The sequence below is a fragment of the Malurus melanocephalus genome, unplaced genomic scaffold, assembly GCF_030028575.1.
Source record: "Malurus melanocephalus ecotype Western Australia unplaced genomic scaffold, MMel_1.1 scaffold_157, whole genome shotgun sequence".
In the NCBI taxonomy this organism is placed as follows: domain Eukaryota; kingdom Metazoa; phylum Chordata; class Aves; order Passeriformes; family Maluridae; genus Malurus; species Malurus melanocephalus.
In genome coordinates this window covers 402,002-415,755 of record NW_026623389.1, presented here as the reverse complement: position 1 = coordinate 415,755, position 13,754 = coordinate 402,002, and the positions used below count along the sequence as shown (strand labels likewise).

The 13,754-nt window shown below is 33.8% G+C and overlaps 1 protein-coding gene across 3 annotated transcripts in view; it reads right to left on the bottom strand.

The window, feature by feature from the left end:
* ATP8A1 (ATPase phospholipid transporting 8A1) overlaps positions 1–13,754 on the bottom strand; it is a 105,192-nt gene that overhangs the window by 31,754 nt on the left and 59,684 nt on the right. For all 3 annotated transcript variants that reach the window (XM_057371756.1, XM_057371757.1, XM_057371755.1), the window contains 5 exons: positions 13,056–13,228; positions 7,602–7,785; positions 7,383–7,493; positions 789–863; positions 552–674 (listed from right to left, as the gene is read on the bottom strand). In XM_057371756.1, coding sequence (XP_057227739.1) covers positions 552–674; positions 789–863; positions 7,383–7,493; positions 7,602–7,785; positions 13,056–13,228 — 666 coding nt within the window. The remainder of the gene's footprint in view (positions 1–551; positions 675–788; positions 864–7,382; positions 7,494–7,601; positions 7,786–13,055; positions 13,229–13,754) is intronic.

Here is a 13,754-nt window from a genome sequence, read left to right as displayed (position 1 = left end):
ATCTTTTATGTATTGAAGAGTCCTACATTTACTACTACTTGTGCCAGTCTTGGATGTCACCCATTTCCCACCAAAAGTAGCCTCAGWTTCCTTTTGATCCACACTGACAGATTCTTGACTCCAAGTATTTTTTCCCAATACTCAAAATTAAACCATAAAATCAAAACTCCAAATCGACAAAGAATAGTACCATGTCCCTCCCTCTACAAATCTAGTGACAGTTCTTATTGTCCCCTGCAACACTTCTCCACAGGCTTCAGTAATCCATTTCCATATAACAGTACAAATACATACTCAGTGACAGTGACGTCTAATCACTTCTGCCTAGAAGACAGCTTTATTACCAGCAGAGAAAAAAAAAAAGAATTTAAAATATTAAATCCTTGTTATCCATTGCAATACACCTGTATCATTCACTGACAAGTGTACACTGGGAAAGAGCAGTAATAAAAATCCCMTCCATTTTTAATTATGAGTAGCACAGAAGAAAACGGTTAACTGTACTGAATTAATATGAAATTTATTAGGCTTGATTTTTTAAAAAATTCTACCTTAGTATTAAAGTCCAGTGCATTTTGGGAAGTCTTGTATAACTCAGGGTATTTCAGCATGTTTTCTTTACGGCAGGATCTCTCAAATATTCCAAGAGTTAGTGGAGGCATTGCTGTAAACATCTAATAATTGTTCCAAAAACAAAAAAAATGCATAACTTTAGAACTTGCATAAAGATAGCTTAATCAAGAATTTTTCAAGGTTAATAATAATTAAAATCACACAAATTGTCTTACCACATTGTAAAGACCTATACACCATCTTTCAAAAAGAATTTGCCCAGAAAAACCATTGACAAATGCAAACCAGATCTGCAAAAGATTAGAACCATGTATTACTCAAATGTCTTGCAAGGTACAGTAAACAGATTTTTCCTCAGCTTCATGAAGAACACATTTACAACATGTTTTGGTTTAAATCCATATGAAAAATATCAGTGAAAACCAAACTTTCAATCAAGAGCAGATAGTGGGCAATCTAGTCAGATACATGACCAATTACATGTAAACAGGAAAACATTCAATGGAAGTAACTATTTTCAGAAGAAGTGTCAGGTTAAGTTTAAAGAGTGATTTAAGCTGACTTAATTCTTAATGAAATAAAAATTCTGAGAAATACGGGCYGGTGGAGGGGAAACCTACAGATTTGCAGTCATCATCTTCTCATTGTTAGCAAACTAGACTAACAGAATTAACAGAGTAAGCTGTTTGGAACTTAAAATTATACCAATATTCCTTMTTCATGAGAGGATTAGGCTTTACCAAAGCACTAAATCAAGTACAACTACTTAGCTAACAAGCGCTGACTCAACTACAGGGTACTTTAGAGAGGGAATTGTATATGCCTTTTATTGCGTAATTTTTATCACTTTTTGCTGAAAAGTTGAAGGAAATCAAATTTAATTTGAAAGGCATGATAACGTATTTTCTAATATTTTTTTTTAGCATAGCATGCAGCATACCTACTTTCTTCTATTTCCTCACCCTTATGTTAGTTCAATGACGAAGCGGAGAAGCAGCACAATCTTTATTAACAAGTTACACTGAAACTACATTGTCTAGGACACATGTAAAAATCATCAGAACATCATTCTACTCAATTTAAGACTCATGTTTTTCAAGTGAATTATTAGATTCTGCTTTCTCACAGTTCGCATTTCATTGAACTTCATTAAGGAAGCAAGAATTGCTACAATCAATATGTATGTTCATCAGTATGTACCAGTCTGGCCTCCAGGTGACTGGATTCTGTGACCAAACTYGGGGATTTTTTTTTCATCATGTAGTAGAATGTCTCAACAAGTTTGTGACTACTTTGAGATGAAAATGCCCTGAATTTGGCAACTATTAACACTAAAAATGGGGGTAAAATTCAGCCAAAATTGCTATCTGTTCAACAGTTGAGAGAAGGGTACATTTTTTTTTTGTGGCCACTTATTAGAACAAGATTGGATACAAAGTCATGACTTTTTGAGGCTGCAATACAGAAAGAGAGAATGCCCTGGATTTTCTGAAATCAYATAACGCTAAATCTTTTTGCTTTAGCAGATTTAAGTGCAACAAGCACAATTTTCTAATTTTCAGACTATACAYTGCAAAGATAATGGAATTAATTTATTTCAGCTGAATCAGATTTTTATAAGCTCYTGTGTATTTAGATTTTTGACTTTCAAAATAGGAATTATGATTTAGTTGTGATGAATTTAGCAGACAGTTGTTGGCAGYAGTTTCTCAGTAGCTGAGTGTAAGTGTGCAAGATGAGTACATAATCAGTTATGCACTACAGAACAACTAATTATGCACTCGACATCAGCACAATCAATGCTTTTTTCTTATTTGTATTAAATATCAGAGTAAATTTTGGAAATCTTAATTTGAAAAGGTTAAAGTGATGRAAAATATGTGACTCAATAGATGGTCATAAATATGTGTACATCTAATTGCTGGTAATTTCAGACAGTTTAAGAAAAGTATTACTCTCTAGGAAGAAAATAAAGGACAACAAGCACACATATACTTGACCCCTCATAACCAAGGAGTATATGGAAAAGACATTAACTTTCTACTGTGATTTAACTAACAGGCAAAACTCTAATTTTCAATGAAAGGCCTAAATACATCCACTGAATCTATTCCACATGTTGATTGCTCTTACAGGTAAATGATGTTAAACAACACTTGCAAATGTTTTGGGGTGACTTTTTTAAAGAAATGCAATTATTTAGGATAAAATTTTAATTTACAATGGAATGGCATATATGAAGTTGCTACCAAGCCTCTCAGAAATGCTGTGAATAATTTTATTCCTTAAAACCTATGATCCTTTCAGTTTATTTTGTACAGAAATTGTTAGAATTTTCAAGGTATTTAAATAGAAAACAATGTTACTGTAAATTGTAAAAAAATCCTTTAAGGCATAGTATTGACTTCCTGAAATGCTAGCATTGACTTTCTTCCAAAGAAAGCATGCAAGTTATAGGCATTTTAATAATAATAATAAGGAACTGGAATACATCTTGTCAGAGGTTTAAATGCAAACTAAAGAGACATGAAATTCAGTAGTATCTCTAGGTTCTGAAGTTCTTATGGAATTTATCAAAAAAAAGTGTGTGAAGAAGAAATCTTTAAAYGTGGCTAAAAGTGGCGGTCTCTCTAGTAGAAACATGAATATTTGGTGGAATACCAGATATTTGACTTTAAGAGAAAAAACACCTTTAATATCTGAGCAGAAACATTAATTTTACATTGTTTACAAGATAGTATTTGAATGTTCACATTAAGAACAACTGACTCAAAGTTTAAAGATCTAGAGGGTGGAAAAAAAAGACACCTCAAAGTGCAAGGAAGAAAATAAGCCACCTATTTTCCCTAACTTCAGAACCTTGGACCCTAGAAAATTAACTCTTAACCATATATGAAAAAGTAGTATGGAGCTTACTACATTATTAATAGTGTGAATGAGAAGAAACGCTTGCTTTGCAGTGGGCAATTTATTTGTGGACAAGTGTGTTTCATCCTASTTAAGACAGATAATGAAGGCAGCTGCACCTACAAAATAAGTTTTTAGGACATTGTACATGATATTAATTTAGGAACAGACTCAAACACTTCTCTCTTGGGGTACAGGTCCTACTTTAACAACTCAAACTACTAATCCAGCCCCCCTCTACAAAAGGACAGGTGATTGGTGCTCTTAAAAGTATTTCAAACTATATAAATGGGCAGTGAAAATTCAGAGCGTTCTGTACTTCAATGGCTACAAAATTTTCCTCAGAAATGAAAAGACTTAAGTCCCCAGCCCRTCTCAAACACTAAAGCCTGGCCTCCAGGCAGATCCTTGTATTTTTAAGTTTTCCAACCATGTAATGCACAAACGTGGCCATGAGCACAATCACTTTCTGCTGTGCATTTCCAACTGAACTCAGTGCAATTTGCACATGTCAAATACGCCATGCCATAATAAACTCAGTACATGAACTCTGCAGCTCAGAACCAGTGTGAGTATGCACAGAAAGCCTGCTCATGTTCAGGGTTATGCATATGAGTCACCATATGATAATGGGTATTCATCTGATATGTCAGGCAAAGGAAATCAGGAACAAAATGGTAAATTCCATGTATGGACAGGAACATCAGAAAGTAGGTAACTCAGTAGTGGGAAGAAAAGAACTTGGGGGAGAGGGAAAACATCCCCCCTTCCCCCCATCATCCAAAGTTTATGGAATAAAAGAAGTCATTACAGCTCTCATTACTTAATAAATCGATTATTTTCACAGTATCACTTAAATTGTTTCAAGCAACCATGTTTAAATATCTGTGACTGAACTTTAAATCTCAACTCTGCACATCTGTTTCTTCTGTTTGCTTTGGTCTTTCACTCTTTCATTCCATTTTTTCCCCAACATGAAACATGAATGACCCAAGCAGATCTTCAAAATTCTTCTTGTATTTTAAATTGCAAACCCTTTTCATTTAATATGAACCACTTATTTTGTTATTACTAGTTATTACTAGATGAAAAGTAGGAATAGGAAACTTTGTTCCTTTTATGTCAAAGGGTGATTTGCATAACCTCATAAAATGAGTAGTTTAACAAGAAAACATATATACAGTATTGGTAATTACAAAACTAAAAACAATCCACAAAGGAGTTCTCAATCATGAGATCAATCTCAATCTCAATCTCAATCTCAATCTCAATCTCAACCATCATTATAAAGTAATGACAGCCCCTCCAAAATAAGTGTGAGACTCTGCACAGGCTTATCCTAGGTAAGTGTGATGCTCTGTACAGGCTTAATAAAGCACATTTGTGGTCTACTAGAGATTCAGAGTTTTCACTTGCAATTTAGACTGATAATTCAGAATATAATCATTGTGACTACTCCTATAAAAAAAGATGAGGCCCCTATTGCATCAAGASACAGAGTAGAAAAACACTATTACAGACCACATTTCTAGTTTCTTATGGAGTTTAAATGTCAAGAAGCATTGATCACTGTGCCTGAGAACTACTAGACATCTGTACCATTTTCCAAACCAAGAAACCAATCATACCAAATAATATCAGCCCATGAATGCCTAGGATAAAGGCTATATTTAAGATTAAATGGAATATTTTTCATTGCTTTATTGATTAGTACTGAGCAGACATTTACACTTTTACTAAGTAGAGGTAGGTATTTTTAGCTACTGTCAGAAGAAAAGGATACTTGTTTAAAGTAACTTCCAGACGTGCCTTTCACAGTACTATTTTCTAAACTCCAAGACAGAGGAGGTGTGGCCATAAAAGCCTCACAGAAGTTTTCCTGATGTAGCATTTCTGCATATTAAGCAGCAGCTTACAAATACTCATTGAGCTCTCTGCTCCCACGCCTGATCTGTACAAAAAAACTGAAAAGAGAGACTCAAGACTGGCAGTTGTCCTTTCTGGAGACATTCAATGATGAATTTCTGCCCATTCACTCACAGTATTGACATGAGCTATTAACAGCTCTGAAAAGTTTTCTGAGCTGACAAACRTTGGGCACACAGGAATTCAAAGAGAATTCATATTGTCTTCCAGAGAAGGTGTATATGGAAAAATGCTTGCATGCATTATATATAAAGGGTAATAACCCATATAAAAACGGTATTGTTGCACTTCCATCTACTCAGGATGCAGAGACCACCTGTTTCAGCCTTTTGATTTTTAGACTATGATCTCTGTACCTTGCATTTAACTTTCTTTCTCAAAGAATACCAATAGTGGGATACTTGTATCTGATTAAAGTTATAAATTTGAAATACGTTTGCAGGTRACAATGACAGAAAACTAGGAAAAATAAGTTTGCATGTTCTAAAGCCCACATTTATATGCTTTCTATAAGCACAAAGTATACATTCATACTGGTGTTTTTCAAATACTTCTAGAGCTACTGCTAATCACTACTTCTGGAAGTCTGATTATGTAAGCAGATATCTAGCCTTTGAAATATACGATCTAAAGTCTGCCACTTCTAAAGCAAGAAAGAGTTTTTAATGAAATTGCTTTTTCTATAGCTTCCTATTTTACATTTTTCTAAACAAGTCACAAACTTGCTGCTACTTAGAAATCTATTTGCAGTAATAACACAGTAAGGAGAGAAAAAAAGGAAAATTTAGGAAATGCAAAAATATGGTAAGAAAAACATATTCTTTTGGCTACAACTTTTGTACATAAAAAGTTACGAAAATACTTTTTAATACTGCTTTTTAAAACAGTGTACGGCCACATAAATACCAAAATTGAAAATATTAATCTAATTTTTACATCAGGTTTAACAGAAATAAGGTGTTTTTTTTCCAGTAAAACAGAACAGTTACTTTGCAAGTTTAAGATACTACTTTGAAAATATAATAAAAAAGATGAAAATTTAAAGAGTATCTGTTAACCCTGTTAATGTAGAAATAAATAAGACTATCTATGCAACTCATTTCATGATTTATATTAGCAAAAATTAAATATTTTTTCCATCTTTTTGACTCGAAGTTTCATTGTAAATATAAAATTTGAATCAATTATAAACATAATTACTGTATATATATTTGATTATAAAAAAGGCAGCAGCTTGGAGGAAAAGGAACAGAGGGCAGTGAGAAAATTTAAAAATTCACTTAAAAATATGTTCAAAATTTTAAGGTTGCTATGTGGTCATGAAGGCAGTGCAAACTATAACTATATATGCTGTTCTAACCGTACCTACCAATAAATGTACATCTATTACACCACGATCCTCTCATATTATCATATTTTTTCACAAGATTTCACTCCTTAAAACCCCAGGTGAAAAAACTAGCTGCTTTCAGGAAAATATCCTCATTCTTAAACAGGAGCCTAAGGTTACCCCATCAGCAAGTGGAAGGTACCCAAGAGTGCAACTAAACCTGTCTGTAAAAACCCTGGGCACTGCTCTGAGCTGCAACTGCCCTGCAGTGTAAGAGACTGAAAGGGCTCCAGATTGCAACCAGCCAGCCACTGACACCACTGCAAAGAGCTTAAGCACAGACATCCAATAAATATAAGACAAATTTGTAACTGGATTCCTTAATTACTGTAATATTGTTACATGTACAGCATTTCAAAGCTAGCAATAYTATGAACACATTTACTACTAATTCAGTATGCATTTTTGAAACTGTGCTTTTTAAAGTAAAAAACAATCATTAAAATTAACCCATTTGCTAAAAATTTCAAGAGTCTGTAGTGTTTATTTACAGTAAAAATACTTGTTTAAAATAATATATAATAAGCAAAAGCTCAAAATAAAGTTTTTCTATCAAGAAGTAAAATTTAATGCATTGTAAAATTACCTCAATAATATAAAGGACTATATTCTTGTAGAAACAATACAAGATGCATTTAGCTACTCTGTTATAATTCCAGGCTCCATGAACCAACAGCAAGTTCTTCAAATACTTGAACTGCAAAAAACATGAAAAACGAACAAACATATGATCAAAACATACATACACCAATATTAATAATATTTTAACATATTTTATTGTATTTTTTGTGGTGTAATGACTTACCTGAGCAATTGAGTAGTCTGAAGAATTAGCAGCCTGTAGACCTTCATTCCCACTAATACCAACACCAACATGTGCTGTCTGTATCATACTAACATCATTTGCTCCATCACCAATTGCTAGAGTTACTACCTTAACTTGTTTTTTAACCATTTCTACAACTTCAGATTTTTGAAGTGGTGATACCCTAAGGGATAACACAAACAGATGGGTTTAATACAGGACCTTCAAATGAACGTAATTTAAAACACAGTTTATATGCTATGCAAAGATAATGCACCCAGGCCAATTAAGATCCTGCTCAGTGATGTGGTCTCGTTGTTGCCCTTCAAGGGTATATGCTAAAGTGCATTCACAGCAAAATTCATAGAAACATGAATTTGTTGAAGCAAGATGTTAACAGGACTGGAGGAACAAAGGTCAAACAGCAATGGGCCCTAAACCACCTTAGCGGAAGGAATCCTAGATGCTGCCACTACCAGTGGCAACTTTCAATTGCACATTTTTGAACAGTTTATTGTTATGCTTTTTATTTTCCTYTCTGTTTAAATATGTATTTTATACACAAGCAACAAGATATTTAAGAGATAGATTTCAAAGCAGTCACAAACAGAGCAGACTGCCACTATGTTAACACAGCCTACACTGATAAATTAGACTTGAAGATTGAATCTTGTTCCTCTACTTAGTTTTTGTGCTGGTAACTTCTACCTTGTTCTTTTCAGAATTGTTCAGTTATCTGTCATTAAGAGAATGTCTGTTCACAGATGAGGGGACAAATTATTCCAGGGATGACAACTCTGTTGACTGAAAATATATCAGTTCTGCCTACATCTACCATTGTATGTGTCACACATGTACCTCCCATTTCACACTGTACAAGTTCTACACGCTGAAATTCAGTTACTGTAGTATTTGAGACATTGTAACTGAAAATAGTATACAGAAATTATTTGCTAGAACTGCGGTTTTCACGGGGTAGGGAAATAAGAAGCAAACCTTAAACAGTGTGGCAATCTGCTTTTGTGCATCCTGGCACTTGAGTCAAGGATCCAACCTTGTCTCATCCCTCTTGTCTCATGGTACAAATAGAAAGCAAATGAAAAGCAAAAAGCTCTGTGAGTCTGTCTCTCAAACCATCACCACTCACTACTTCCCAYAAAAAGAGCAATTCTGGTACCAAAGCATGACTTCTGTGTGAAGATGGACATATACTAACACTAAAAAAGGGAGCAAAAYCAGGCATTTGTAATTCTATATGTTCACTTAACACAATAAACTTGGCTTTTTTTATTATAACTTCCAGAACTTGGTAATTTGGATTGTGAGTTTTCCCCAGCAGTTATGAAATTGCAGGGATTAATGCTTAAATGCAGGGATGTTTTAACCTGTACTTAAATCTTCCAGGTTAAAAAGTGAAATAAACCCACAGAAATATATAATAAAATTAGTTTCAGGGAACAAATTTACAAAGAAAAATCACAAAAGAGCAATTAGTTCTAAATAATTGCTGCTGACTGAGACACTGCCAAGTAACACAGCCTGTGGAGCTCATGAGTACAGTTCTCACCTGAACCAAGATTGCTGTATGGCACTCACAAGCTCAGCAACAAAAAGAACCAGACCACCAGGCACCAAAAATTCTGCTGTATTATGGCATCTCTAATGCTAGGGCTGCTCCTGCAAGCTGAGGTTCCCAAAGGGAGTATTCTCGTAAGTACATGAGGGCCTTGTGATACTTGAGAAAATTGCACTGTTAMATTATTAATGAGATTCCTGATGGGCAAGGTTTTTTTTAGTTTAAAGAATTATAATTCAAATAATTCCATCAAATCCAGTAAGTGACTGTGGCAAAAAACACTGTCCTATTTATGTTAATTGATTTTTAAGATCACAAAACCAGTGCTAATGAGGGCAACAGTAAAGGCAAGTCACCTACAAAGGAAACACAATTTTTCTTTGACTAAATACATTAGCCAAACTATTTTTCAGTACATGGCATCATAAAATGTTCCTGCCTGCCCAGTGAACTTTGGCATTACAGCTAAGGCTGACTAATTTGCCTGTCTTGACACTGGAAAGACTGAGGTAACAGGTTACAACTCACTGCTCTCAATTTGGACCAAACTTTTGATCCTTGATTTGAAAGAAGAAGTTTTCTTTTCCCATTGGTCGCATAAATTTCCTCACTGCACTTCTTCCTATTCACCCTTGAAAAAAAAACAAACCCAGGAACTGAACAAAACTGCCATCCCTTTTAAAATAAACATAAAAGAGAGTAAATTCTTCACATTCAAGGCTAAGATTTTATGATTAAAGAACTCTGAGGCATCAATTATGTTCTCTCCACTAAGCACACAGATAGTAATAACAATGGTTGGCCATCACTTTGTTCAGCTACCTGCAAACTGTCCCATAGCTACAAAAAGCACAATCAATAAGAAATTACATGATTCCTGAAGCTAATGGTCATATCAGCTACTTTCTATTCTGTATGAATAAGAATGCCAATAGAAAATAATTTTAGAAACCAAAACAACCAGAGACAGCATAACTACATCACATGACAGACAAACTATGAACTTTAAAATTGGAAAACAATTTTTTTTTTTTGGAATTGACAACTGAGGCTTGTGACTAATTTCATTTGTTCATTGAAAAAATAAATGCAGCGGACTGGAAAATAAGTTAATAAACTCCCCAAATCTCTAACATCACACTGCCATTATCCATTCCTTTTATTAACAAATCCAAGTTACAAAGATTTGTGAAAAGCTAGCTAACAAGGGTAATAAAATAGAAAGTCTTTGAAAAATTTTGATGAATATGTCCTTTAGGAAGGCAAATTTCACCAAACCAACATAATTTCCAGTGAAAGGAAAGCCTTTTCCGACTAAAATAAAGGCTATTTGTAAGTCAGCTAAAGTCGTCCCTGATTATTCTGGAACACAGCTGAAAACTGTAGGAGAAAACCAAGGTTTTCTAGACATGCTTTTTATGTCTTGATACACACATTTATTCGTAAAACATTCATGAAAAACTRACTTTTGTCTAAACCAGAAAATTATAGTAACAATTAGAATTCTTACTAATCAAAATATACAACACTTCTAAACATYGAACTACTTAAAAATTGCAAGATGATTTTATGTTGAGGAAGTCAATTTACCAAGTGTGTTAGAGAATTGTTTTAAAAACTGTTTTTAAGAAACAGAGGAATGAAAAATACTACAGCCTTCAAATGGAAGACAGATATGCAATCACATTATTCAGTGGCCAGCAGAACACATGCTATCAGACTTCTGAAAAGCTACTTGGGATGAATACAGCCTTGTGGAAAACTTGGGATTAAAGTTTCTGGGCAACAGCCCTTCTGAAAAATCCTGTGGTACATGTATATGAAAAAATCTTTCTATGATCTTTTGGTACATATTTTATTTGAACTCTGCTGTTGAGAATTGTACCAAGACTTGCTACAGCCAGCTTCTACAGAAAATTCTTGATCTGAGTCTTCTTTTCCATCTTTTTAACTTCCCAGAACAGTGCCTTAATTCCTTTTCAGACAATGTTATAGGGGCAACTTGAAGATGGCACTGTCATTGCCTCAAGTTCATGGTGAAACCAGTATAAAATACTTTTTGTTTGTTTTGCTCAGTCTTAGCTGTATATTTTTACTCCAGAATAACCCATTTCTTGCATATATTACTCTGAAACCAATACAGAGTTGGAATTCAGTTTGCCAAAGTCTTTGAGCCAAACATCTGCTTTGAATTATAAACATACACTGATTTTTTTTTTCAAGAATGTCTGCTGAGTATTTGTCAGCTTCATCTGTGTTAGGACAGCTAGTCTTAGGAAGAATCCATTGGTAATAAACACTTCTGATCAAGTGAATGAAGGCTGAAAACTTAAATGAAAGTGATGTAGTTTGTACTTTTAGAACCAAGGAAAGCTTAAGAGGTTTACTGCCTTTATATGGATGAAGAAAAGGCTTACGTTTTTGTTTAGTCTGGATTATATAGGCGAAAAAAAAATTAAAGTAATTGACCTTAATTAAAAATCACCATTTAAAACTTTTTATTTTCAAGCTCACAAACAAGGAAATGAATTTTTTGTTACTAAAGATGAAGCATTTAACAGAAGTCAATATTTTGGCATAATTTTGACTTTTGGGACGCATGGGATATTAAAAATGTGCACATTAAAACCGGGAATGTTATGAGCAAGTATTTTAGTTTTAAACCTGTAGCCAATTTTTAAAGAACCACAAAATATGTCAGACATATATCTAGATATTCATTGAAACCAACTGACCTAAGTATACTATGGAAGTGTAAAATGAAGAAATAGCAGAGAGAATGCTACTAGAACAGAAACTTTTTGCACTTTGTTGTTTCATCATAAAAATGCAAACATTAAAAGACAGCTTTATGTACAGAATACCCAGCAATGGTTCCACAGTTCAACAGGAATAAAATTATCTCTTCAAATGGCATAAAATATATTTTGTAGTCAAGGAAAGAGAAGAAAAAGAAATACAGCTTTGAAAGATCAGCTCTACATGCATCTCCTTGTTGTTACTATACTGATCAAAACTCARCCTAGCAGAAAAAGTACAAAACTCCAGCTTCTCAGTTAGAAAGACTACTACTGTTAGGAAAGTGCTTATACATAGTATAAACTGTGTATCAGGGTAAGATCTCCGTTAAAAAGACAATACAACCTTAGTTTGAAAATCAAACTGTTTCAGGCTGAGGAGTGGCTATACAGCTTAACTGCAAAAACATTAATTAAAAAATCCCTTGGTGGCATGACACTGCTTTTYAGAAAGGATGGAAAGACTACAAACTGGTGATTATTTGGATACGGTAGTATTACTTCCTTTTCTGTGTGCTTTTACAAGGCAGAAAAATAGTTCCATTTTGAGCATATTTTTCAGATGAATCTGATTTATTCTAATGGAACAATGGAAGCTAATAGCTATAATAGTTGACATTTACAGAAAAGGATGGAAGGGTTAATTGTAAAAAGGAACCCTGTAGTAATCAGGCATAATAATGATTAAAAAAGGCGTTTCCACCAGCTTCGGGCAATAAAAAGCACTCCAAGTAGTACCTTTAACATTTTCATGCACTTCTTACACAGTGTAACCCACAGTTTACAGAAAAGTAACCTGTGGAAAAAGATCTACAAACAAATCCAGATATGCTAAAACCTGCAGTCAACTGTAGTATCAATTGAAAGTCAAGGTTAGTGTCTCAACCTTRTTGAGACCACTACCAACAGATCACAAATGATTTTTCTGGATATATGTAATCTGAATGACTTTGACAGGTACACTGTTGCAGACTGCTCTACGGTGATATTTCACTTGAATGACTGTATTTCATAACTTCAGTTTCTTAAGTTTTRTATGTTAATAAAAATAGCATAGAGAGGGAATAAGGTAAACCTTACCTGCAACAGATAACAGCTTTACATGACAAAGCCAAATCCAGGAAATACTGTCTTACTCCAAATGTCAAAGCATACTTCAGAGATTTACCATCAATGATGAGAGCAAAATCATTTTCCTTCCTTAAAGCATCACCAAGTGTGCTGCAGTGATGGCTAAGTGTCTCTCTTGTTCCCTGTCACAGAAAAAAATTGTGTCCATTATTTTTAATTCTCAATATTCTTAAATACAATTTTTTCAGTATTATCAGAAACACTGCAATTTTGGTTTTTGAGGAAATTGCCTTTTGTTTCTGCTATCAAATATTATAAAGTGGAAAGAATATTTGCAACAGTTGTACTACTAGAAGCACAATAGAAATGTTGTGCATGATTGCACTCTGTCAAAAAAAAGTATATGTTATGGTGGAACTTTTAATGCTCTTTGAATGGCAACAATAGTTGCATAAATGTTTGCCAAAAGACACAGGTATACAAAAAACATACAAAAAGACGGTTCACATATGTAAAGATAYAAGAATTCACTATTATATAAAATGTTTTCAAACATTTAGAAAAAAGGAAACACAGATAATTCATAATATAAGTACAGGCATTGTAACTGACAATCAGCTTAAATTCATATTTTAACATAATTTAACAAATATAACAGCAAATACATGCTATAAAAAGGAACATACTTCATATTTTTCAGTTGCTGCT